At 35.7% G+C, this 27,855-nt stretch overlaps 1 protein-coding gene across 3 annotated transcripts; it reads left to right on the top strand.

The window, feature by feature from the left end:
- The first annotated feature begins 78 nt into the window (after nucleotides 1-78).
- Nucleotides 79-27,855, top strand: LOC137389651 (angiogenic factor with G patch and FHA domains 1-like). Of its 3 annotated transcripts, XM_068075713.1 has the most exons (12): nucleotides 79-450; nucleotides 985-1,137; nucleotides 1,408-1,596; nucleotides 2,458-2,682; nucleotides 4,022-4,045; nucleotides 4,145-4,331; nucleotides 11,929-12,080; nucleotides 13,465-13,566; nucleotides 14,232-14,391; nucleotides 24,907-24,995; nucleotides 25,204-25,431; nucleotides 27,384-27,855. In XM_068075713.1, exons 1-12 carry the CDS (start codon nucleotides 301-303, stop codon nucleotides 27,591-27,593), a joined length of 1,869 nt encoding a protein of 622 aa, XP_067931814.1. In that variant the 5' UTR covers nucleotides 79-300; the 3' UTR covers nucleotides 27,594-27,855. The 3 variants fall into 3 exon arrangements, with proteins under 3 accessions (XP_067931814.1, XP_067931815.1, XP_067931816.1); XM_068075714.1 differs by lacking the exon at nucleotides 4,145-4,331 and having other exon boundaries at nucleotides 4,022-4,100; XM_068075715.1 differs by lacking the exons at nucleotides 79-450; nucleotides 985-1,137 and having other exon boundaries at nucleotides 1,454-1,802.

Raw genomic sequence — 27,855 nt, 5'->3', positions numbered from 1 at the left:
TTCTTCCAGTTATTCAATAAGTCGGTACACCCGCTCCGAAGTCACAGAGTAAACTTATGAAGTGCTAAAACGCTTAATCGTGTTATCTTATTTGTTATACTGAATGGTCGAATGTCAAAACGGTAACAGAAAAGAACGGTCTTTGCAGTAATTAATGCACAGAGCTGTTTACTGTTTGCGTATTGGAAGAGCTTACTAAAATTTAGTGAAAAGAGTCTAAGGAATTTGATAAAAAATATTCTGTTTAATTTGTTGACTGACCTACTTGAGTGAACCTACTTGTGAATATTTTACCCGAAAATGTCGGATGTGAGCGCCGATGATTTGGTAGATGCTGAAGGACATCATGTCTCATGTCAGAAAAAGATAGTTCATGCTCAGAAGAAGCTGCAAAAAGTAGAACGAAAGCTCGCCAAAGCCCTTAGCTACAACAATGAATTATTAATTAAGGTATACTGTGTCTTCACCATAGTGTGTTAGAAAGTAGGCTAGTTTGTGTTCATAAGCGAAAGTAGTAACGATATCTCTATCACTGCTCAAAGTGTTTGTGTGACAGCCTTAAAGCAAATATATACAAAACAGTAACTGCTTGGTTTTTGCCACAAAATAATCATGTTATTAAAGGGAAATTCAACTTTTTCTCATGTAAAAAAACTAGTATTCTTGTTTAACATGAGCTAGTGAGAACGCAAAATCACTCTAAAATTACAATTGATGTGACAAAAGTTTGTTAAGATTGGCAAATATTTTTCTGGAACAATACGATAGATTTTAGGTAGCTAAATAGATGATTAAATGTCTAGGCCCACTGCTCAGCTCAGTGTGTTTTATAGTCCGATTATTTATTGTATCTCATGGATTTATATTTAAATTCAGATTAACAATGATTCTTTAATGAGGTTGTATGCTTCCTTGTAAATCTTAACAATGTTTCCCCTTGCAATTGGTTTACTCTAATATAAATCATATCTTTTTTAAAATTAGTTAGAGGATCTCAAGAAAGCATTGCGTAAATGTCCCAAAGATGAGAAGAAATCACAAGTAACAGTTGGAACACAGACTGAATGCAATGAACAGCAGTTAATTTCTTCCTCCAATAAGGACACATTAACTACAGCTGAACCATTGACAGTACAGGTACTCAGTGTTAGGAGGCGAACTTCTTGCAGAGTTTTGTTGTAAATATATGATTTTAAACTAGTTATATTCAGTAATTATTTGTTGTCATACAGATGTTTGTATGATAAAACTTACTAGATTTATTTCTTCAAGAGCAAACTGGTCTTAGTACCTAATTATTTACAACTTTAGTTTGTTTTACTCTACTTTTTTCATATAATATGCATTAAATTTTGCACTACTATTATTTTCTTTAGTGGGTGTAGCTTTAGAATATGCATGTTGTAGCCTGAAACAACTGTAGAGCCAACATATGAACCTTTACAAGAGGAAATCATTACTGATACCGGACAGACTCAAAGCATAGCTGAACAGTTGAGGTCTGCTGCCGAGCTAGCAATCAGCCAGTCAGACTATGTCTATGATGAAAGCACTGGGCTCTATTACGACCAGCAGACAGGATATTACTATAATCCAGTAGATTTCATATCTTTTGTTCTTTTTATTGCTTATATATTATTTAAGATCAGCAGCTTATACCAATTATCCTCTCTCTTGTAGTCAGTCGTTCCAACAATGACTGTCTTACGGTTTAGGCTGTATCACTGACTTCTATGCAGCTCTGTTATCCGCCTTCTCTTGCCATCTGTTTGTGTCAATCTGCAAGGAGTCTGTCTCTAAACGTTTGTTAATTTTTTGTACTTGCTCCCCATAGCCTTTTGCTCAATTTTTGTATATAAGCCCGTTTGTATTGCTGGCAGGATTTCCTGAGAACAGCTATTGCTTTGCGGGGCTTGCATAGTGTGGACGTTATCTACCAAAGATCTCTCCTAACTGCGCTATTTGCTTGCTTGTTTCATTAACTCATAAAAAGCGTTCTATACAACTTGAGCTGACTCTAAAATATTTGTAAGACTAGCTTAAGGCAGTAACAGTAGGTGCTGTATGCAGTGATAAAAATACGTAGATAGTATTTGCTTCACAACAAGTTGCCGAAAGGTCTATCAGTTATGGCTCAACATTAATTGTACCTAAACTTACTTTTCCTACTAAACTTTGAAATCAAAAGTAGTTTGACTTACCTTTATTTTCTAGTTGATAAAATTTATGGAGCATAGTTATTTAGCTCTATAATAAGATTACACCTTACATGAAAAAACTGTGTAAAAGCTGTTCCGACGGGTGGGGAGTTGTGGCATCAGCAACAAGTTTTGAAGCTTCATTTGTAATATACCACACTTTCTAATCGTTAAAACCTGAAAAACAAAATTGAAACTGAAAAATTCTCTTTGTTTTAGGAATATTGTAAACTATTCTAATATAGCTTATTTGTTACAGGAGACCAAGTTGTACTATGACAGCATCAATTACTGCTACTACTCATTTAATGAACAGAGCCATCAGTATGAATTCCACTCACAGGCTGACATGACAGCTTATCAAGACTACTACAAGCACCAAGCTATAAAGAATGATCGGGTGGCGAGAAAAGCTGTTAAGCAGGCCAAGAAAGAGGCTAAACTCGCTAAAGAGGCACTCAAAAGATGCTGTCAATCAAGTCAAGTTAGTGATATGACACATCTTACGATTATAAATTTAAAGGGTTTTTGCAACAAAATTCACGTTACAGCTATTTGGCATCAAAAGATTCACCATGTCTTACTCTGCTGTTTTGTAGGTGCAAAATATGTGGAAATGTGATTACAAGCTCTTAAAAGCTAAAAAATGAACAGTTAATCGCAGCCGTCACGAAAACGCAGTAGTTTGGAATCTCTTTATTTCGATGACGTACTCAAACATTTTGGTTATTGTTTTGACAAGTGATGTTATCACACGAAATTAAAAGCCAATAAAAGGCTCAATATAAAACGTCTCGAAGCACTAGTTTATCACAAACACTTTGGGTTCTACCGGAAAGCCCTTATCAAATATAAATACTCGTTACTTTACAGTTTCGCTTCAGTTTGGTCAAATCATCTAGTTGTAATCTGATCATGTGACCTATACTTCCTGCTGAATAGCACGAAAAATGTCTGCAGCTTTTGTGGACTATCACGAGTGACCAGCAGACTCGTCATGTTTATCAGAGGATGACACGCACTCTTTCGTGTTAAGGTTAAAAAATTAAACAAATTTGTATGATAGGTTTTAAGATATCAGTGCTCAAAGTGACAGCATTACGATGATGATGAAATAGAGGCATAAGGAAAATAGAGCTGGTTTTATTGAATGCGTGAAGTATATTTTAAAAAATATTTTGACGAATGAGGTTGCATGAAAGTGTAGACAAGTCATCGTGTTCAACTATGTCCCATTTGAGCCGCTTTGAAAAGGGATTCCAATCTACGGCGTTTTCGTGATGGCTGCAGATTAACTGTTCGTTTTTGAGCTTTTAAGAGCTTGTAATCACATTTCCACATATTTTGTACCTACAACACAGCAGAGTAAGACATTGTGAATCATTTGATACCAAATAACTGTAATGTGAATCTTGTTGCAAGTCAACCTTTAAGGGTTGTCTTCTCTTTTGTTGGACAACTTCAATCTGGAACTTTTCGTTTTCAATTTTTTCCACATATGGCTTTTTATTATATTTGTATTGTATGTTAAAATCGCTTATATTAATCTACGTCAAACTTTGCAAGAAAAATATTCTGACCTGTCTAAAAAAATTTCTGCCAGATACTTCACATAGTACTGCAAAGTTCATGTCGACATGTGGAGCTAATCGTTGTGCAAATCTGCAGCAAACATATTTTTTGGTTTATAAAACTTTTTCTTATGAAATGTTTCTTTAAAGTTTCATAAACCTTTTCTTATGATTTTCTAATAAGCTAATCTACAGTTTGCATGTGCCGTTTCATATGATTCAAAGCTTCACAATATTATATTTTTCTTGTAGGTAGATGAGAAGGTGGATGATCTGGTATTCAACTTGTCTACTAGGCTGAGAATTGAAGCTGAGAGAAAGCATATACAAGGTACTATATGCTCAACTCAGATCATGCAATCTTTTTCCTTTTAGAGCCCGGTTAAGCGGGTGCGGGAGGAATTAAAAACAGAACTCACTTCAAGTTCAGCGCACAAACAATTTATCCTATCCGAAGATAATCAATCAGATGCCTCCCTTACTTCCTCTAAAGAGGAGGGAGAGGTTGGGTCATCAGACGAAGAATTGTCTTCTCTTATTGACTCTCCAGATGAGCAACCAGGTTGGGCTTGTTATATGTCAGTCGAATGAATGTCCTTTTAAAATATACCTGTTCATGTTTATGTAGCTAACATCTCATGTTGCCTAGTGTACTGATGGCCTATATGTAAGTAGGTCATAGTTGCCTAGTGAACTTATGGCCTATATGTAAGTAGGTCCCGCGGGGTGTGCAAATTAGAACAATGAGGTTAGGCTCATTGCTACGTGGAATACTACGGATTCATTTGGCAAATAGTCATTACATTGGTTAAGATACTCACGCTTGAAGAGCTTGTTTAGGGTTAATTACTAGCACTGTTGAACATTTCGTGAAACACTTGTTAAACTGGCCCAAACGTGGGTATTGTTTTAGTAAAGCTTTTAGTAAAGATCTAGTTTTCCAGGTAAGTTACTCAAATTCATTAGGTAATTATTCTGCTATCATAACTCACCATACCATCGTCATAACTATAGACCATGACTATAAGAGTTTACCTAAACATTGTTGTTACATCATGCAATTCTGAATGGCGATTGTTTAACAGTTTAAACACTCGGCTTGAGATAATGTGGAAAAATGTTTTCTCACCTGATCCTACACGTAGTTTCGCTTTTTTATCGTACTTCCGGTTTACACAGAATTACAAAATTTTGGTCGCTTTGTGCGATATGCGGTTTCAGGATAATTCCAAAGTTTCAAGTCGAATGGACTATTAGTTCTGGAGATATCGCCAAAATACCAAGTACACTTCTAATTGAATGAGAACTGAAAAATAGCTGCTGGCAAAAGATTGGTTTTTAATGACGCACTTATTGAAATTCTTGCGATTGAAGATCAAAAGTTGACAATACTAAAAAACTTGTTCTCCTCTGCAACAAAACATTTTGTTTTTCTTTTCATAAAAATATACTTACTCTATTAGGCTCAGTGTACATCGACCATTATGTTTCTTCAGTTACCTTTAAAACATCCCTTCTTTGAAAGAGTGTGAATAAAACTACGGACTCACTATATTTGTGTTCTGTTTCTTGTATGTTTTACAAGCTTGAAGCTTCAAAATGATATTCAATTCTAAAGGAGTTGTCTTACCCTAAGTACTTTCACAGTTGATGAAAAGTTGTTAATACGGTCTAGAATCAGGGGTCTTGCTTGTATAGACAAGACTAGTCTTCAAAATGTTAACAAAGCTATTGTTGTTTAGCCAGATAGTAGTTGCTTTCTCTTGAATAAATCAGAACGTTATTCCAATAACTTAAGATGAGTCATCCATATATTTAACTACCCACCTTCCTGTAATGACCAGCCGACAGGCAAATAAATTTTTTTCTAGATTGATTCACACTGACTCACTAAAACCGTTCATTAGCAGAGCTTTGTTCAACTCGCATCTATTAGGTCACTGAATGTAAATAGTATCCGCATTTGAAGTAATTAAAAGTGTAATGAAATATTAAACGCGCGCTTCTCATGGTAACATATGCCAGTTGGTTTGCAGCTGCAAACAAATATGACTCTGTTCAGCACATAGTTGCTGATATTATCATTTATAGAATCTACACATTTTTTGTGATTTAAGGTTTTTTGTAAGAATTGCTCGCTGTTTAAAAGTTATGAGAACCGTAATGCTAAAATTTAAAAGACTGTTTTTGCCAAGTTCAAAAGTTATTACTTGGCTAGAGCTCTGCCATTGTAATGACTGTAGCCTTATTTCCTGCTTTCTCAGCACGTAAAAGCTAACTTGTAAGTAGGATGAGGATAGCATTGTTCAATATTACCACATATTTACTGAACAGGTTTTATTATTTTAATAGTCTTTGCTCCCATTTTGACTCACAGATATTATAACAATGGTGGAATATAATACAATCACTTGTGAGCTTACCTATCTGTTCAATTTTATGTTAAGGCAGAATATGATTACATTTTACAACTTTTGCTTCCAAACATAAATTACATTCTAACAAACTAGAGTGAAAATTCAGTATACTTTATCTAATAATTACTTGTAGCTAAGCGCTTTAGCAAGTTTTCACTTTTTTAACTTCTACCAAGCATGAACTATTTTTTCTGGCATTAGTTTGGCTTTCCTAAAATATAACTTGTGAAAAATCGGAATGGCTAATATTTTCAATGATATTCCATCGGACAAGTAATCCGAGCTGATTAGGTCCGACTGTTATTTACTGTTGATCGCACCAAGATCTATGCAGTTTTTTTAAATTGCGACAATTCTAAAAGTTCACGATCTTAATTTTTTGCCTGATTTGTCTGAAGGCCAAAAGTACAAAGGATTAATCGTGTGGAACTGATATTGTCAGACATACAAGAGCTTGTTCAAACCATCTCTCGATCTTCCTTATCCACACAACAGTATCTGCGCTAAGTTGCGCATAGCTGATTACCCGGCTCTAATCTGATAAACAAACCGCATAACTTAATTTCCAGCACCCCGTCTTTACTGATACCATAATTGCGAGTTTTTGTGTCGGATGGCCTAGAGGCTTTACATAGATAAGCCTGCATGTTACGATACTTCATAGCTCATGCGAGCAGGAATACTCCGGTGTCACTGTGAGAGGTCTTGATGAATGCTAGCCAACTTCACTAAGTATCGGATAACGCCAAAATCTTTGTTCCTCAGAAAATTTCACTATGTTCTACAATAGAGGTTTTTTTATGTTTTCAATTGAAATTTGTGCGGAGAACCCCCAATATTTTCAGTGCAGAACAAAGCAGGCCCAGTACAAGAAAATGAAAAGCATGCTAGCAGCTTGTTGCCAAAAGCTTTGTGACCTAGACTCACGACTGGACTCCTTGATTGGAACTTTCAACAAAGTTATGTAGCACCGGCTCTTATGACTAAGTCATCGTGTTAAACTCTGCCATAAACTCTGCAAAGCTAAAGCCTGGTTCCCATATACGTCGCAAAGCACCGGCGACGGCACCGCAGGCCATTAGCGGTGAAATGGGAACCTACGCGATCATTTTATTTGATTCCGCGATTATGTTTAGCGATGCAGCTTATATGTGAACAGATGCCGCCTAGCATCGCAAGCGTTTTGCTGCGCAAGTTACCGCCAGGGTCTCGCAATCGATATGGGAACCAGGCTGTAGCATATATATTTTGCTAAGAATGCTGACATTCCAATTCATGTCCACAGGCCAATGCAGCGCGGTTCACAACGGGCCACACTGAACATGCCTATCGCCATTGCTCTCATGTTTCCTTTGTTTGCTGGCAGTTTGTCAGTCACGCTATTATAGGCTGAAGGCCGCGAGTTATTCATTTTATTTGCTAGCTAGAATTCCTAAAGACTAGTTCACACTATATCACAGTACATCAGCGTTAATACCACAATACATTCATGATCGCCTACAATAACAGTTTATTGCAGGCAATCATGAATGTAATCACCAGTAATCGGTTATTCTTACTATCACAGACCCATCTGCGTTTACATTGGTGAATAGTTCGTGAAATAGTGTTTTCATTACAAAATGCGTCACAGAAACGAAATACAAGTGTCGCAGCCATAACTGCCAATCACCATCGCTGAAGTAGTGCACATTGGACAGACTGTCATGGATGCACGGCTGAATATCGGGAAAGTTTGATAGCTGCAATGTTTCTTGACATATCCGTGTTGCCTCGCCGATGTCATCGGTTGACTATGCGCAGTCAGCAAATAATCACCGAGAGGACAACCCCGACATACGATGACATAGTGTGAACCAGCCTTTAGCATTTAGATCGCGCCGAGATGTGTAAATTACTGTGAATCACGCTAAATAACTGCCTGGCTGGAGTGTTATTGTTAGCATAGTTGCGGTGAAAACTTTGTGCATTTACCAAAAATGACAGTCAGTCTGTCTATGAAAGACGTAGGTTTCTACCCTGGTAAATAGTTGGTCTTATTTCACTCATGTATGTACACTTAAAATGCAAATGAACAGGCGCTGTGGTTATGTAACAGTAACCTAGTGCGTGTTTCCATTGGGTGGAGCGTCCTGCTCCGCAGCTGTATCCTTTACTCTCCATGAACCTTTCATCTTGAGTTTCTCCCTGGTTTTCCACGTATTCAATCTCTTTCTAACCTCAGCTGTTCGCTTTCACAAACGTCATATTTTGGAAGCTTTATCGTTTGCGGGTATTTCGTATACGCATATGTTTATGTTTGCCTTTCAAGACTCCTTTTTGTTGTTGCAAGTTAGTATACATGTACTTTGTTTCAGTTCCCTTATTGTTCTCTCTCAGTTCTGTTTTTGTTAGCAAGTAAAACGAGGGGAAAATATAGAAAAATTAGTAACCTGGTAGTCCGGCGCACTACGAGAGATCGTCAGATGTGCCAATAAACCGCTGAGAATAAGTATGTGCATAATAATTCTAAAACTTGTAAGCTGAACCATTGGTGCAAATGGTGGTGTACCGGGCAGTGAAGCCGATTGTCATGGGAGCGGAATCCTGTATGGTTCAATCTTTTTTCCCTCTAACTGCTTCGAACAGCCGGACAGTTACGCCTCTTGTTTTAGCAAGGACCAGTTGATTAGTTTAACCTTCTGCTTGTTTTCTTATTGATTGGGGTCCTGAACATCTATTCCAATTTATCACTTACCTTTCTCTAGCTGCCATTTTTATTCAATTTTTTGCTTTGATTCTACTGTTTGTTTTGGGCTTGATATTTTCCTAGTCTGAGATTATTTTTAACTGTTTCACCCATTTTTTAGCTTTTCTTGTTAATCTAAATATAATGTGCTTGGCGCATATTCAGATCAAACTTGGCAAATCTTCATTTATGATAATAATGGAGCCAGGGCTCTCTCGTTGTTTAACAATTGCTAGCAAGCAGGAGTGGTCAGTAATCTTCTCAATGCATGTCAAAATTGTTGTTGAATACCTGCAAAAAATCAATATTTTGTTTATGATAGTGCCATAGTATCTTATATATCGGCTAACGAATTGTTTTGACTGTTCTGAATAAAATTACTAACACCGTTAAAGCGCAAACATATAAAATAGAATAAAACCCGCTTTGTCAATGCGCGTGTGTCTGTTACTCTGTATAAACACTCTGTGCTTTCACGTTTTTTGGCTGTTTTCATTGAAAATTCACGAGCCTATGCTCCATGCCTTTGGCAAGATCGCTAAAAATATTTGGTGTTAAAACTCTGTCTAGTTCCTGGGAACCAGCCTCTCAAACACCCACCTGTGGAATATCTTATTGACAATGAAAGGAATCGCGTGCATCTCCAGGTTTGCTGCTGGCATAATATACGACCCTGTCATCCATTTTAAAGATGTGCTCTTTAAAATATATCTAAATTATTTCCAGAGTTTAGGGAGGTAATAAATCACAAAGCCATTCAGATGAACGAGATTACCTTTAAAGATGATCATGCGCATGATTGCTGTTCTTCATTTGTAACCCGGATTACAATATCATATAATTTAGTTTTAAACATGCTTCACAATGCGTTTGATATTGGATCTACCAGTTTTTCTTACTCATCAATCACCATGCATTTTAGTTGTATCAAACCTCTTATTTGATTTATACTCTCATTTCTTGCACACCTGGCCACAAAGCCACATTCTCCTGCAGTTTTCCCTCTTAAGATTTGCATAATAAGCAAGATCGTTCAATCTGCCGATTTTTTATTTGGAGACTTCCAACAACCAAAACCTTTAAGCCATGTTGATTTATAATAAGTGTATTCGGTGAATCATATTGTTGCCATGTTAATTTATAATAAGTGTATTATGTGAATCATATCATAGCCATGATGATTTATGATAAGTGTATTATTGAATCATATCATAGCCATATTGATTTATAATAAGTGTATTCTGGTAATCATATCATAGCCATGTTGATTTATAATCAGTGTATTCTGTGAATCATATCATAGCCGTGTTGATTTATAAGTGTATTCTGTAAATCATATCGTAGCCATATTGATTGATAATAAGTGGATTCTGGTAATCATATCATAGCCATGTTAATTTATAAGTGTATTCTGTGAATCATATCATAGCCATGTTGATTTATAATAAGTGTATTCTGTGAATCATATCATAACCATGTTGATTTATAATAAGTGTATTCTGTGAATCATATCATAGCCATGTTGATTTATAATAAGTGTATTCTGTGAATCATATCATAGCCATGTTGATTTATAATAAGCGTATCCTTGAATCATATCATAGCCATGTTGATTTATAATAAGCGTATTCTGTGAATCATATTATAGCCATGTTGATTTATTCTAAGTGTATTCTGTGAATCATGTCGTAGCCGTGTTGATTTATAATAAGTGTATTCGGTGAATCATATCGTAGCCGTGTTGATTTATAATAAGTGTATTCTGTGAATTATATCGTAGCCGTGTTGATTTATAATAAAGTGTATTCTGTGAATTACAGTATATCGTAGCCATGTTGATTTATAATAAGTGTATTCTGTGAATCATATCATAGCCGTGTTGATTTATAATAAGTATATTCTGTGAATCATATCGTAGGCCTTGCACCGTGGAATGTGAACTCGACTTATTCAAAACTTGAAACAAATTTTATCGTCAGGAAACTAATATAATGATCTATTTGCATCTAAGGAGACTACACTTAGTATTGGATATTTGTTTCTACATATCAAACTAAATCTAGTTTTATAGTATCTGTATCAAATATTCCAAACTGCATTATTTTCTATATGCTAGGCATTAGTTTAGTTACATGAGAGTAAAAGATTCACCTTGGAGCTTCGTTAAAACTAGAATTTCTCATATTTCTGTGATTTGTTTTATTTACGATTAAAGATACTTTATGAATAATATTCATAGACTAGTAAAAAAGGAAAATTGGCGATGTTGTCACTAACTCTGCTTTGTTTTATTAATGTTCTCGCAGCTGTGTTAGTTGTCAGCACTTTGTTCATAGATTTGTCTCTATTTTACTTAAATTTCCCAACCTTTTTTAATGAATGTAAACTAATCAGATTGATTGTTGCTATCATCGGTCATCAGAGTTGCTGATGCACACAAACTAAATAACGGTGTTTGTAGCCAATTATATGGTAGATACTTAATTGACACTCAAACATCCTGTTCAGCGCAACCTCAGGAGGGCTAACTGTGGCTTTTCAGTCTAACGATAATTTGTTTGAGACACCCGTAGTTCACGCTAGGTCGTCTCTAATTAGGTCACATCCTTAATGGTCGAGACAAAATTGTCAGCTGTATGCAGATTTGATCAATTCAGAGTCGGGTAGTTATATAGGCGTGCTATGCCTTGCAGAAGTACAATGTTAAGGAACCATGACAAGTGTTGGCATGTGTCTCATCTGTCCAATTTCACTCTGACAACCGTACCAGTCCCCGGGAAATGTTAATCTCATGCATAGTTGTTATGATTTATTCATTTTATCATCTTTTATACTCTGCAGTAAGATCTCAATTTTTTTGGTATCGAAAGTAACGTTTTCTTTTAAAGGATCATAGTTGTGGTAGTTGTACATGCATCTTAAATGCTGCATTACACAACTTGTTTCATCCATAATTTTTTGTTTGAGAGCGGAATTGAAGTTTTGTCACGTCGCTCTCTCCGATATCATTACAGAGGTGCTTTGGCGACCTCCATGTGTGAGAGCAGTTGTTGAAGATTCGGATTCTTTATCCATCGGCAGCCTACATGTAATCACCATCCATGGTGGTACGATAGGAAGTGCGACTGACTCCACCATACACATTCCTGAGGACACAGTCAAAGAGGTTCATATTCTATTTAAAGATTTATATATGGCTATGTCCTGCTTGTTTATGTTAATTTATGCTTTCCTACAAATACATCTCTGTAATATTTTATATCGCAGTTGTTTGTGGCTCGTACAGTCACGTTATGCATTGCTAGCCTTGTTTTTCATGTCGTAGCGTGATTCACATCTCACATATTCTTCCTTACTATTGGAGTTATTTGCTCTTCTTGTCACGTGTTAGCATCTGCTTGTTATAGGCAATTTCTTTATAGAGTTACTCAGAGCCATATGAAAACAGGATAATGCGAAAAATTTTGTATGACATTGCAAGATGATAAATTAGCCACAATTAGCATACGGTCAAAAATAGCCATAGACCAATATTTTTAATATTCTTTGCTTTTTTGCATTGCATCATTCTAATGGTTATTTGAGGGTTCATAAATTTAGCTTTTCTGTTTTAAGTAAATTTATGTACATTTAAAGACTGCATGAAGTCATAGTAGTTTGCTACTTAGACCTTTGATTTGCAGATATCAATATTAAAATGATGATCAACTAAACATGAATTTGAGAGGCAGATCTCCTAAGGTAAAATGTCGATGGTCAAAACAAATTCATGAATAATCATTTCCTCAACTTTTAAATACTGCGTCGCCAAGCTAAGCATAAGTAGAGAATTTTGGTATATTTAGCCTAGAGAAGTATATCGTGATTCACAACTCACAACCTTACCCTAGAATATCTCATTCAATTGAACTGAATTCAATATTAGTGAATCGTGGAGTTAGTATTTTCAATTTATATTCTGGTAAGTTTAGCGTTGCGTGGCAATACATTGACAAGGTGTATGTAACAATCGACAGCAGCAACCGCAAGCGCTTGCATGCTTATTTCAAAAGGCTGATTGGTTCTATAATACATCTATTCCAACTGTTTTAAACAGTCAATTGCTTGCCAAGTTCTTCGCTGTGTTTTTAACAACTGGATCTGATTACAAGATTTCTTTCAACTTTCTTCTAATTTTCGTTAATTCTGCGCTTTAGTTTTTTCAAACTTGAGTCATTTTATTTGGAATACTGTAGAATTATCTTAAAACGAATTTAACAGATACAATTTGTATACATATCATTTAGTAATCATAATAGTTTGCGTAGTATCTGTCACGCCATGTTGATTAAGTGCAGGCTGGTTATGCCAGGGAGTAAAAATGCCCTACCCGTCTTTGAGGAAATTCATTTCCATAATGTGGAGTACAAACATTGCGCTATGGCGAAGAATGTTCCAAGATTAGTGTCAAATCATTTATGAATTTTGTAATCCATGTAGTATCACATCTTTTGGAATGCATTCTTTGGTTGTATTAGAATTTCTGAGGTAACCGCCATCCTTCCTTTTAGGCGCACTGCAAACTAACATATTCTGAAGATAACAAAGGCTACTACGCTGTTGAACTCGGGAGTATCTCCGGCACATTTCATAACTCACAGCGACTCGCACCAGTTCGTATCATCTCTGACAGCTGTTCCATGAGTTCCTGTATAAGACTTGTTTGGTTGCTACTGAAATGTGTAGGCTGGAGAAGAATGTTGCCGGCTTTTTATTCTGAGTCATTTTCCATTTACTCATCTTTAGCAAGCTGATTTTGGTTCCATTGCCTCTAGTCATGCGTTGGAATCGTTGCGTATATAGTTGTGTATAAGGCTTAAATGCAATAACCGCATGAACCTGTTACACTTTGATTTTTCACCTCAAAGTTCTACCACAAAGATTTCCACTGAACTCAACCAATCACCTGGTATTTTAACAGTAAAGTTCACACGCAATTGGATCAAAATACTTCATTTAACCATTCACTTAGACACCAGACACGAAGACCATTGACACCAGCAAGAATGTTGTTATATGTTAAATTTACAATTTGGAAATGGTCCAATTACTTTGTGGTTCATAGCTTTAACTAGGCTCGTGAAAAAAATTCTAGTATATTCATATTAGCTCTCTATATCTTAACATAATGTTAAAATCTTGCATTTAATAATCAGACATCAAGCCTGTGTGAGCGTATATGTTTGCTCTATAGATGGAAGCGGAGTCATTAATAAACATCTATAGTTCTTGTTGGCTCGTCATCCCGCTTTCATGAATTGCTCTTCATTTTATTTAGCCAGGAGAAAGTGCAACTATTCGACTAAGCAATAGAGATCGGCTCACAGTTGGTAGCACAAAGCTTCTCTTGCACATTCATCCAGGAACGGATACATGCACCGACTGTGAACCTGGAGTTATAAAAACTGCGCTAAAGTCATCTAAGAGGCAGCAGTTTGGTATGTGAGCATCATTTTAGGCATTATTGAGAGTCTTGGAGTGTGTGAGGCATTACATAGTCAGAACATCCTGGCCTTTTTATACAAACGTGTCATTATATTTGCCATCATTCTTCGGATGCATACACCCCGCTCTTCAGTTCAGTGCCTGATAAAATTGCGACCGAATGACTGACGATAAAACGGAAGAGATAGTTGTGTCATTAAGAGAGGTAGGAGACTAGTGGCAAACGAATAGGAAAATAGCGAGAAGTAAATAGGAGGAATAATGGACAGATGGGCGAGAGTGGAAGGTATTTTTTAAGGTGGCCAATTATGCTAGTTGGCTGTGTATAAGCCACAAGCCCAACAAATTTGCGGTTCCAGGCAAAAGACAAGAAAACAAGTTTTAAGGATAACAGGCAAAATGGTCATTATGGTGGGTGTGGTAAAACTGATCTGGGAGCAGACTGTATTTTATTTGATCTCAGATAATTGACGATGAAGTGTATGTTTAATTAACAATTGGTCCCACCTTTGATTAGCGGCAACGAGGTCCTCGATGACGATGCATTGGAGAGGGATTATTTCCACATATAATCAATAAAATTACTTGTAGGGCCGGTTAAATAATGGATTCTTTTCTACTTTTCATCACTTTCTCAAAGCATTTGAATCTATTTCAGAATTAGGATTTGGTGTTTGTACAATTTTGGTTTCGCAAGTTCTTTTTACATGAAAGTGATAACCTAACATTTAGCGATTTAGGTATCAATATTCATCCACCAATCTTTGAATTTAGAATTAGAGCTTGGGAGAAAAATAAATAGATGGTGTGATTGCTGTAAGTTCGGTATAACCCATATGTTGGTGATTGAGGCTGCGATTGTCTCCTCAAATTTTTGATGTTCATATATCTTATGGAAATTGAGCAGTTATGGCTCACTGGTTGGTGCTCTAGAGAACAATCAATTTTGAGTTTCATGCATGGCTACAATGGGATATAGACCTTAGAGCTACCGTAGCTCCAGGCAGCCATTTAACAATCTTATCTACTCAATATGTTTAATAACGTAAAATGGAGCCATCAGCTTCTTACATAAATAGTCAAATAATTCTTTACTGAAAATCGACGTGAGAATGCGGTGCATAAAGGTATTTCGCAACCATACGATGGTCAAGCTATATCCGGTAGTCACACCATAGTGTGTACCCTGGTCATGAAGATAGCGATATTATCTCTTTACAATGTCAATCGGTCAAGTTAGATCTTTGGAGCTATGCCCAATTATTGAAAATCCTGTTTCATGTCTGGGAAACATCGGATGTTGTCTTCCGTAGCTCCAGACAGCCATTTAACAATCTTAGCTAATCAATATGTTTAATAACGTAAAATGGAGCCATCAGCTTCTTACATAAATAGTCAAATAATTCTTTACTGAAAATCGACGTGAGAATGCGGTGCATAAAGGTATTTCGCAACCATACGATGGTCAAGCTATATCCGGTAGTCACACCATAGTGTGTACCCTGGTCATGAAGATAGCGATATTATCTCTTTACAATGTCAATCGGTCAAGTTAGATCTTTGGAGCTATGCCCAATTATTGAAAATCCTGTTTCATGTCTGGGAAACATCTGATGTTGTCTTCCGTAGCTCCAGACAGCCATTTAACAATCTTAGCTAATCAATATGTTTAATAACGTAAAATGGAGCCATCAGCTTCTTACATAAATAGTCAAATAATTCTTTACTGAAAATCGACGTGAGAATGCGGTGCATAAAGGTATTTCGCAACCATACGATGGTCAAGCTATATCCGGTAGTCACACCATAGTGTGTACCCTGGTCATGAAAATAGCGATATTATCTCTTTACAATGTCAATCGGTCAAGTTAGATCTTTGGAGCTATGCCCAATTATTGAAAATCCTGTTTCATGTCTGGGAAACATCTGATGTTGTCTTCCGTAGCTCCAGACAGCCATTTAACAATCTTAGCTAATCAATATGTTTAATAACGTAAAATGGAGCCATCAGCTTCTTACATAAATAGTCAAATAATTCTTTACTGAAAATCGACGTGAGAATGCGGTGCATAAAGGTATTTCGCAACCATACGATGGTCAAGCTATATACAGTGGTCACACCATAGTGTGTACCCTGGTCATGAAGATAGCGATATTATCTCTTTACAATGTCAATCGGTCAAGTTAGATCTTTGGAGCTATGCCCAATTATTGAAAATCCTGTTTCATGTTTGGGAAACATCTGATGTTGTCTTCCGTAGCTCCAGACAGCCATTTAACAATCTTAGCTAATCAATATGTTTAATAACATAAAATGGAGCCATCAGCTTGTTACATAAATAGTCAAATAATACATTCGATGTGAGAATGCGGTGCATAAAGGTATTTCGCAACCATACGATGGTCAAGCTATATACAGTGGTCACACCATAGTGTGTGCCCTGGCCATGAAGATAGCGATATTATCTCTTGACAATGTCAATCGGTCAAGCTAGATCTTTGGAGCTATGCCCAATTATTGAAAATCCTGTTTCATGTCTGGGAAACATCTGATGTTGTCTTCCCCAATGCTTGCTTTTCTGAGATGACCTCGTTCTGTTTGATTACAAGTACCACGTGTTGAGGCATTTCCTATCACCAATCCTTAAAGTGCTTTGTACTGTTGTACCTTTAACTGGTTTTTTTCTTTTTTTAAATATTTTAAATTGCTCAACCATGATCAGTGATTAGCTTTAAAGCTACAAGTCATTTGCATGTCTGTGCCACAAGTTTATTTGTTCAAGTATGGCATGGCAGGTTGTGCTCTTCAGAGAGATGTGGACTAATTACCAGGGTGGCTACCCGGCCGCCTGTCTGATGGTGCATTACACCAGATGCTCCCTGATTAATGTACTCCATGTTTGTTTTTCATAGCAGCCCATCATTTCAATGCAAATAATTCTGGTTATCTGTTCATCACCTGCTTGCCCTTGACTTTTACCGGAATAGTATAGAAGCTGCAGCGATAGTGGGTTTTAGGCTGTTGTTTGAAGTGGTATTTTAGGATAAAATCTAATGGACTCGGTTTATTGAGAACTTTGTACGGAGTAACACCCATTGTATCAGAGACGGTAGGCTTTCTCACCAGACATAATATGCGGATCACTAGCATGCATTTATCTACACCTTGATGATACGATGACTGGTTTTGGGTTTGCTGATTTCACATACTTGGTCTTCAGCGATACATTGGAATTTAAAGCAATTTTATAAACATAAAATCCTTCATCGAGCAATTCTTCCTTCATGCTTTGTTTGAAAAAGCAGATTTTTACTTCTTGTCCCACTTTGAACGTGTCTTTAACAGCATTAGTAGTTTAGTACTATATATTGCAGTGTGTTATACAAGTGTCTTAGTCAATTTTCTAATAGGTGATGAGGATTTCTTTAGGCTGCCTTTTAGCATTCTATTTTAGCGAGTCTATTTTTATTAGGGTATCATTAGTCAAGCATGACCTTACAATAACCGGGGCTATCTTTTGAGTCTTTTTCATGTGTTTGTCACATCTCAAATTAACTACAAGAGAAAAATTATCTAAAATTATTCTAAATAGTTCTGCTCATTGGCACTTGAATATTTTTGTTATTTATCTTATATATACAAATATATATACATATAATATACATATATGCATTGCAATTCTAATACAAAGCATAGTTTATATTTTAAACAAAAGTTGATTCTCTACTAAAATCTCAGATCTTAGGTAGAGAATATAATGAAGAATTTGACGCAAAGTAGGGTTTAAATTGATATAATATATAATTCTTTGTTTTAAAGCTATTGTTAGATAGAAAAGCTAATACAAGCTGATTAGTGTGATGATGTTATAGATTATGAGGTAAAATTAAATATAACTGTGTATATGTACATGTTTGTAATGTCAAAGTCATTAGCGTTATTGCTGAGTGTCTATGTAATGCAGCAAATTTAACCTCTGTTCCTTACTGTAACATCTCTCTTGTGTGCGTTGCATTTGAAAGGGCAAAACATTGAATCAATTTGAAAAAAACGTTTTTGCAAAAAGTATACTCTATTTGTGTAGCAAATATAAATTTTCTCATTTATAAATTAAAAGATTGTTTCATTTTTTATCATCGTAAACCTTGCTTGCCAGCTTTGTCTATTATTTTTTGTAAGTGTTCATCAAGTATTTAAAAGGACCTGTTGATGGTGTAGTTGACACGAGCCTCAATCATTGATACTCCTCTAGCAAGTTGGGATTTGTACTATTGTCTTCAGTTGCCCGGGTGTTTGCTGATATTTGAACCGGCTGAGCATCAGTCAATGTTTGTACAAAAAATGGAATGCCGATGTTCTAGCCAATGTTATATATTGTGTAATTTCACAAGTTTTAGAGGCAGGGACATGCTAGCCCCATAAAGTTGCTCTAAAATTTAGTTAAATTAATCTCAAAGTTTTTAAGCATTCCGTTAATCTTTTTACAATCTTTTTACATCAATCTTTTCTTTTTACTCCTCGTGCCAGTATAAAAATGTTATAGCACTTTGAAGCAAAACATTGCAACCTGCGATGAGAAGCCGTTTGATCTCATCAAACCGAATATTTGGTATGCTTAGCAGGCTTGTGAATAGGTTTTGTCTTAACTGCTATAATCTGGAATATGTCAAATATCAAACCAGTTAGCCACAGCAATAATATATGTACATAATCATCCAGTTCTTAAAACTAAAGCAAATGGAGCAAGAAATTAACAAAAAAAACAATGTCCTTTAATAATGCCAACAAATAAACTACTAACAATTAATTATTTTTAAAATTGCATGCACTTTTATACTAATCGTCTTTCAAGACTACACACCACATTGTTTATTTACTGCAATCTGATTTACTAGTAAAATAGACAGTGTTCTAGTTGATGTCTATAAAATTAGTGGCATAGATAACGAAAAACAATATAATTTTCTTAAATTTTAGTTTGCCTCTGATTTAAAAGGTCTACTTCAATTAAAATGCCACCAATGGGTATGCCATTGTAATTTTAGGCTATTTGAGTTGTTTGATATCCAGTGCTTCATATATTAATGATATAAATCGTTTCAGGGATGTTACCCATTTAAGACATATAGAACATACAAGAGCTTTTCTAGCAATCAGTGCAAACATATCCATTTTATTTTGTGCTTGTTGTGTACGCAAGCTTAACATTTCATTTTAGAGACACTGAATGACAGATAAGTTGAAGCCTGCGATGCTTCACATTTTTAGATAACTAACACTTTGTTACATATAATTTTGCAGTTTGTCATCTTATGATAGGTGTAGTATATGTATACTCCATAAAAAACTACAGCTTTATCTTCAAAGCAAGACAAAAAAGTGATTTATGCCATTTTCTGTCTTTTGTTAGCACCAGTTCGTTTTACTTAGACCAAACTGTTTATAGATGTTTTTGGTAACCAATGTACAGTTTCTTTTTATCTTTTTTGGCTATATAGAATAAGTTTTATTTTCCTTGAACATAGTTAAGGTAGATGATCTCAACCTTTTGTAATTGTGGAGTTCTAGAAAGGGCTTAGGGAGTGAGATGAAGAGAATTGCAGAGAAAGAGTAATGGACCTATATACGAAGAATTGCCAGTGTATTGTTGCTCATCCATTAAGTTGCCATAATACTCTGCGTGAGCTGTGCGGCATTTCAATGCAGTGAGTTGGTGTGAGCTTCTCGAAGATGCCGCTTTCTCCTTGGATGATGGAGGCCTTTTTGTTATTTTTGTTATTGGTGGGGACATCAGCCTATCAGAGACAAACGAAACTGCAGCAAAGAAAAAAAGGCCGTTATGGAAAATGAAACGAAGTAGAATGAAGACTGACAGATTTGAATCAATGCTGTTAAGGGAGATGATTAAAATTTTGACCTATTCATAGACGAACATTTAGCCGAGGCATAAGCTATGGAGTGGCTCACAGGATTAGAGAGGGTCAGAGAAGTGGATAAGCGAGTGACTGGCAGAAAAAATAACTGAGTTTGAATTAGCAATAAGACCATTGTTGGAATAAAACTGGCTTTCGACCTCAACCTGTTGAAAGTTGATGAGCATCACCTCATATATTTCTGAAACTGGTGATGCCAAGGGATTGGCATCTCTTTTGGTCTTGAGATCGGTTAAACTGAAGAGCTTGATATACAAACACTAGTAAGAATGACATAACCTAAATATTATTCACCAACAGGAGAACTGATACCTATATATTTGCATCAAGATAAGACAACTCTGACGGTGTCACTTATTCTACGATTACATTAATCTTGTCTTCTCAATTATTGCGAATAAAATAATTTAGAAAGGATGTTTCCTACGTTATAATCACTAGTACGCTGGTAGTCTCATGCGACCTGAGAGATCATCATGTGTAATAAACATGTGCATAGTTATTCTTAGATGTGTAAAAGCGATGATGTGGTGCAGATAGCAGCGCATTTGACTGCAAAACTGAATATCCGAGGTCAATTCCTGCGCGAGGCAATCTTTTTCCCAACACTATTAGCGTGGTGTCTGAAGGATGGACACGGACCTTATTATTCTAATGATTTGGGGTGGATTTTCTGGCACGTGTGACTATGTTATATTTGATGGGTGGTAGGTAATCAATGTACTACAAAACATATGTTCGTTTGATGCTGTTTACGCTATCTATGCCACTAATTTTATAGACATCAACTAGAGCACTGTTTATTTTACTAGTAAATCAGATTGCAGTAAATAAACAATGTGGTGTGTAGTCTTGAAAGACGATTAGTATAAAAGTGCATGCAATTTTAAAAATAATTAATTGTTGTTAGTAGTTTATTTGTTGGCATTATTAAAGGACATTGGTTGTTTGGTTAGTTTTTATAACATACCTTTTAAAATGCTCCATCAGATTTAGAATTTTTATTTAAAGATGGAAATATTGTCTATGTTATTCTTCTCGCCAAGTGGAACAATAAACCTATTTTAAATTCTGAAATATTGCAAAAATGTCATTTTATTTAGTTTTTTATTAAGAAATTTGTTTAGTATAATATTTACTACATACAACAAAGCACTCATATTGGCTATGTGCGTAAATTTCGGCAAGTTGACAGTATCTTTTACGACACGATTAATAATGTAGCACTACTAGGTCTATTTTTTCTTTCAACTTTTAGATTTTCAAATTTATTTCAGTGTTTTGCCGGAGATTTGTTTCTATGTTGCAAAGATTATATGTTTAACAATCAATAATTGTCGCCCTAAAAACGCTCATTCACTTCACATCATCATACATACAAATGTTGAAAGTCAAACAGTTGTCAAACATGTACTTCTGCTATAATGATAGACGAATTATATTTTGTTGCAGTTATGATATGCATAAACAAGTCTAAGTTTTTGTAAAAGTGGCTTCATAGTGTTATTTTTTTTATCACTCGCTGGATGAAAGTTGAATAGTATCTTCTGCCATGTTGCGATCTTGCTACATATTTAAGTTCGGTTTCGTCTATTCGCTTGTCAGGTGAGGCATATGGCCACAGGTGTTATATCATTACAAGATGCAGGTGTTAATGTTCTACCACATTCGTAAAGTTCCAACCGACTCACCAAATGATTGTTGTCCTCAGGTTCTGACTGACTAATCAAGAACTATGCTAATTATGTCTGACGAACATATTTTTGTTGTGAGGCTCTTAATCTATTTTCACACAGTCTCCACAAAATTTTATTTCATATTAATCACCATTTTGAGAGAGCAGAGAATTTAAAGATTGCTATCACCATAAATATTTTGGCTAAGCTATGCAGGCAGTATTTATCAATAATAATCAATTTATAGCTTTGACAAAGGCATTTAGTGCAAAACTTAATCCTTACGTGTTTGTAGTGTTTGTATTGGCTATCGCTGGATTGTTGATACTTGTGTCTATTGATACCAGTCCAAATCCATAGTAAAGATTTTATGATAATCTCCACCACTAAGTCACAAGCATAAAGGACTTTGATAAATAGATTAGAACACTAAAGAATTCACTCGGCAACAAAGGATCTGCTTTGGCTTTTATGGCCTCGATTTTCAAAGTTTTAATTGCATATCAATCAATAACGGATCTGCATCCGAAAGAGACAATTTACATTAGAGGTTTAATGCATCACCTGTCAACCTTTCAAGCAACTTTTTTAAGATAACCAGTTTAACGGCTTTGAACGACCTTGCGCTTCTGGTTCACCTTGCTAATAGCTCACGTCTACATTTTTTTACATGATAATTTTAGTCTGTAATCTGAATTTTTTGGCATTTAACATCTGTGAAATACTTTTAAATATTCTTTTACTGTTTACCTAATTTGTAAGGGTTGTATATAAAACAGTGTAACCTACATGCATATTTGATTCTATTTTTACAGCTCAGCAATAATTGATAGCACAACGTACAATGGCGCCGTTACTACTAAACAGGCAAAAATACCATAGGCTGAATAATTTCATAATAAACTCAAGTATGATAATATTGTTTTTATATGTCATATTAGTGCAGGATGTATCCAAAAGATGCAGCTATATTTGTCATAAACCAGTTTTGTATAAAGTATAAAAGAATTTTAGAGCAATCTACCCTTGTTCTTTAGCAAAATGTTGTCAGTTTAAGAAAATATGAAGGTACTACAATGCTATAACAAGTTAAATCAAAGTAGTATTTGCTTTTATTCTCATCCTCATAAGTTTGATATTCAAGAGCTGCTACTAATGAAAGGCGTTGATTCACTGGTGATAAATTAATTCAGGGAAATATATGTGGAAAAACAGATTAGAATTTAATGATTATAATGGTGAAGTAACAGCATTTCCATGAAATTATTTGTTTAATTTACATAAAGGTCATGCTCTCATAAAGGCATGATGTATTAAAAATGAATCCGTTCTAGTAAATTCTATCAAAAATGCTGCAACTGGATATTAGTATATTTCTAAGGTTAGAGGAGTGACTCAGTGATATGATTATTGCAGAGCCTGAAATTTGGCAATTCTCTCATTGCGATATTTATGTTTTTGTAATTTCATAACCATGTCGGAAAAAAATAGTAGCTCAGCAACATTAATATCTATTGCTTTATTTTCCTTTACACACTATATTCTTTCTTTTAGGAATGTCAATTAGCTGTCACATTTTCTTGGTTCACCACCTTATTTCGCTCCATCCATCCCCCATTCTCACCCCTCCAACCACCCCCTCCTCTGTGGCATTGCAGTGATCAGTACCCGCGTCTAGGCACAAATGGTTGAAAGAGAAAAGTGATTTTGGCAAATATGTCTGCTGGTGAAATTTTCTTTTTTATAGTACGCAGCAAAAACATATCATTTACATGTGACTAGATACTTAGTTACCGAGTGGTAACTGATGGAGTGGTAACTGATGGAGTGGTAACTGAGTCAGAGTGGTAACTGATGGAGTGGTAACTGATGGAGTGGTAACTGAGTCAGAGTGGTAACTGATGGAGTGGTAACTGATGGAGTGGTAACTGATGGAGTGGTAACTGATGGAGTGGTAACTGATGGAGTGGTAACTGATGGAGTGGTAACTGATGGAGTGGTAACTGATGGAGTGGTAACTGATGGAGTGGTAACTGATGGAGTGGTAACTGATGGAGTGGTAACTGATGGAGTGGTAACTGATGGAGTGGTAACTGAGTCAGAGTGGTAACTGATGGAGTGGTAACTGATGGAGTGGTAACTGATGGAGTGGTAACTGATGGAATGGTAACTGATGGAGTAGTAACTGATGGAGTGGTAACTGATGGAGTGGTAACTGATGGAGTGGTAACTGATGGAGTAGTAACTGATGGAGTGGTAACTGATGGAGTGGTAACTGATGGAGTGGTAACTGATGGAGTGGTAACTGATGGAGTGGTAACTGATGGAGTGGTAACTGAGTCAGAGTGGTAACCAATGGAGTGGTAACTGATGGAGTGGTAACTGAGTCAGAGTGGTAACTGATGGAGTGGTAACTGATGGAGTGGTAACTGAGTCAGAGTAGTAACTGATGGAGTGGTAACTGATGGAGTAGTAACTGATGGAGTGGTAACTGATGGAGTGGTAACTGATGGAGTAGTAACTGATGGAGTGGTAACTGATGCGCAAGTACGAGTAAACAAGCATCACTAGTACGTTGGCCCATCCAGTTAATTCAGAAATCTAAATTAGTGTTGGTATCCATAACAAGAATGATCTCATGCGTACTGTTTACAAGCCTTTATCATTTCAGTTGTTACAAACCATTCAGTTTGAAGCTGATACATCCTTTTTGTAATAAATCGTCAATTTCTACTAATCGCAAGCTCAAAATTAACTTCACAAATGAATGCAATATGAGGGTCAGATAGTTTTACTAAATCTATAGCTGATGAAGAAGCTGATCGCTAGAACTGACAACTAGTGATTGCCACCGCTTGAAATAACATCACCCACAAATGTGCTATTCGTTGATTGCAGAGATATATAATTCGCTAAAATCAAAAGAAGATGTCGAGAGAGATCGGCGAACTCAGCTAAAAAGTATTAAGAAGAAATATGGTCTAGAGGTTTGTGGCTTCTCATGTCTAGAACGTTTTGTTTTTGGTTTATTTTTTTTACTATTTGTATGTAGAGAGTGTAGCCTTAGCTTCACTGTTGATTTATTGGAAGGTGTCGGTATCTGGTCTCATCTAAGTGTTTCCGACAAATGGTTATATCATTTTTAGTTATCTGGTATATTAAGTAAAAGGATTTCCGATCTGTTGTTATTTGCAGAAGGAAAAATATCAACAAAATTCGCAGAATTTGAATGTAGAATATGAAGACAAAGCTGAAAAGAGGCGACAAGTTCACGGTTTGGACTTGCCTGGAATTCCTGATGCACCAGCTGCATCAGTGGATGCTGCCATTCCCACGCAGAATGTGGGCCACAAACTTTTACAAAAGATGGGCTGGCAAACTGGTCAATCATTGGGAAAGTCTGACACAGGAATAGTAGAGCCGGTATGTTGAGCTTTTTCATGCACTTTACATTTCTTAGATAAGAGCTTATTTCAGCTTTTCAAATATTAAAAAAAAAATTTCCAAATTACCAATTTTCAAAATATTTTACTGCTTCTACAACTATCTCCATCAGAAATGCTGTTGTTTGACAGTCAGTATGATGTAGAATGATTTCTGTATGCAAATAGGTTGAAGAGCATCGCTACTTTCAATTTTTTACCTAACCATCAACCATTTTAGATTAATTAAAATTGTTAATGTCACATGCCAAGTCTGACACTCAAGTGTATGTCTGTGCGTTGCTCAAAATACTAGGAAAGAAAATTTTATTTTAATTATTTAAAATAGGTTTTGCGCTAAATTATGAGATTTTTTATTTCAACTTTTGGATTCTGTTGCGCTACACACAAATTCATATCAAGTTTATGTCGAATTGATTAAAATTTTCAACTTCGCATGCCTAGCTGGACAGTGAGTATTGAGTCCAAGGGTAGATTAGGTTTCCTAAAGAGGTCTTCTAAATGTTTGAATTTATAGCTACAGTAGATGAGTGAATCTTCACTGAGTCATTTATTTTTCTATCGGTAGCCTGCATACACACTTCTTTACTTACATCTTTTAGCATTCTACCTGAATTTGAGTGTAAAATTCATGTCAGGTTTGCCTCAAAATACTAAAATGGGATACAATTTATTTAGCTACATGAGTCGGTTTGCACCGGGTTATCTAGTTTTTTGTTTCAATATATCTATAAAATTATGTATAATAAATTGTACTAACGTTAGACTTGTGACATTGCCAATAACATGAAACGTGTTGCATTTATAACCAAATAAAATGTTGCAGTAAAAAGAAAAGATATTCAGCTGGGTTTCAATCGCTAGTTTATAAACTAAAGAGCGACACTTGTTTTTTTACATTGGGCAGCCTATTCACAAGGTACTAGCTTAGGGTTGATTTAGCTGGTCGTGCGATCATAGAGCCCTCCAGAAAAACTTTCTCACGCGACGCTTTTTGTGGAGTGTTCCAATCTGGATTGCCTCTGCTGATTCATATAATGACAGTATCTTTTATGTGTTCATTGGGACAGTTTCAAATGGTGATATAACGCTGTTCTCATAGCGCATAATTTGAAGGTTTATTGGTTCATCGTAAAGATAGTAGTTATCTATTAGTTTGAGTTTTTGGCATACATTTGAGGTGTTCTTTGTGTACTCGGCATTAGTAGCACTGACTGACTACTAGGCTGTCTCTATTATTTATGTAATGACATTCCTTAGGATATGCACAAGTAATATGCATAATATCCTTGTGCATAATAATTGTTAAGGAGCTAGCTAATGTTGTTAGCTCAACCTACTCAACAGTGTTAAGTTTAGGAAATTCCGAAAAACTTTTGTAATTTTATTCATCGTTGTGACAATCGGATGTTATCAATCAACTCTAATAATTCAACTGTTGCTTTAAAAAAAATAATTTGTCATCAAATGTAAAGTTATGACTGATTGTACACCATGTATGCAAGGCATGAATATCATTACTTGTCTTAAACAATCACTGATGCCACGTTGCTTTTGTTATGGTAGCATATCTGAAGGACTGTTTGTATTGCATCGTAGAAAGCTATTAAATGTATTATAATAGCTTGACTTTGGAAAAAATTATAAACTTGTAAGAAATAAGAATAAGCCACTTAAATGCATACTTAATATACATAAAACCATGCTAGATCTGTAGCCCTAGTAACCTAACCTTGCTAGATCTGTAGCTCTAGTAACCTACCAAGCACTGTGTAAGTTTGTCGACTTCTATATCCTATCAAATATGTAATGAAGCAATTAACATATTTAAAACCAATTAATTTATTTTGTACGATAGCTTTGTTCTCCGGTCTGACTGTATAAAATTTTACATCCTTATTACTTTTGTTATTAATTATTGCTTTTGTATAGATAAAAGTTGGTCTCAGGCTTGATGCAAGCGCTGGACTTGGTTCACAGTCAAATCGTATCATTTCTATGGATGACGGAAACCTTCTACCTAAGGCTCGTAAGAAAGCTGAGAGAATGCTAAAAGTTCAACGCAGGTTTGAGCAAACCAAAACCGCTGACATTTTCAACCAATCAGATGAAGAAGAAGATCATGAGAAGTCATCAAAATAGCGCAGTAAACTCTCTGTCTGTAGAAACATCTACTTGTCTGTTGCTAGCATCACCCTTTGGTGCCATGGTATAAAATTAACCATTTTATTTCGGCTTCTGTTTTTGCTTTTAATTTTTCGCAATCATTAGAGAGAATGGCTGTTTGTTATACTCTCTTTAATCGTTGAGATGAGATGCTGTCTATTGATTTTTCAATTAAAAATACCTAAAAATACAGCGTTGCTATAAAGTGATAAAAACAAGCTTCCCATCAGTTGATTCT

Source organism: Watersipora subatra, chromosome 3 (genome assembly GCF_963576615.1).
Source record: "Watersipora subatra chromosome 3, tzWatSuba1.1, whole genome shotgun sequence".
NCBI lineage: Eukaryota > Metazoa > Bryozoa > Gymnolaemata > Cheilostomatida > Watersiporidae > Watersipora > Watersipora subatra.
This window is presented reverse-complemented; position numbering and strand designations above follow the sequence as displayed.

Bases quoted from the DNA above. Each gene is read 5' to 3' on its own strand.
- LOC137389651 (XM_068075713.1), top strand. From the start codon at position 301: ATGTCGGATGTGAGCGCCGATGATTTGGTAGATGCTGAAGGACATCAT. The intron at 4,046-4,144 runs GTATTCAACTTG...TTTTCCTTTTAG, and splicing joins ATGAGAAGGTGGATGATCTG to AGCCCGGTTAAGCGGGTGCG. The intron at 24,996-25,203 runs GTTTGTGGCTTC...TGTTATTTGCAG, and splicing joins AGAAGAAATATGGTCTAGAG to AAGGAAAAATATCAACAAAA.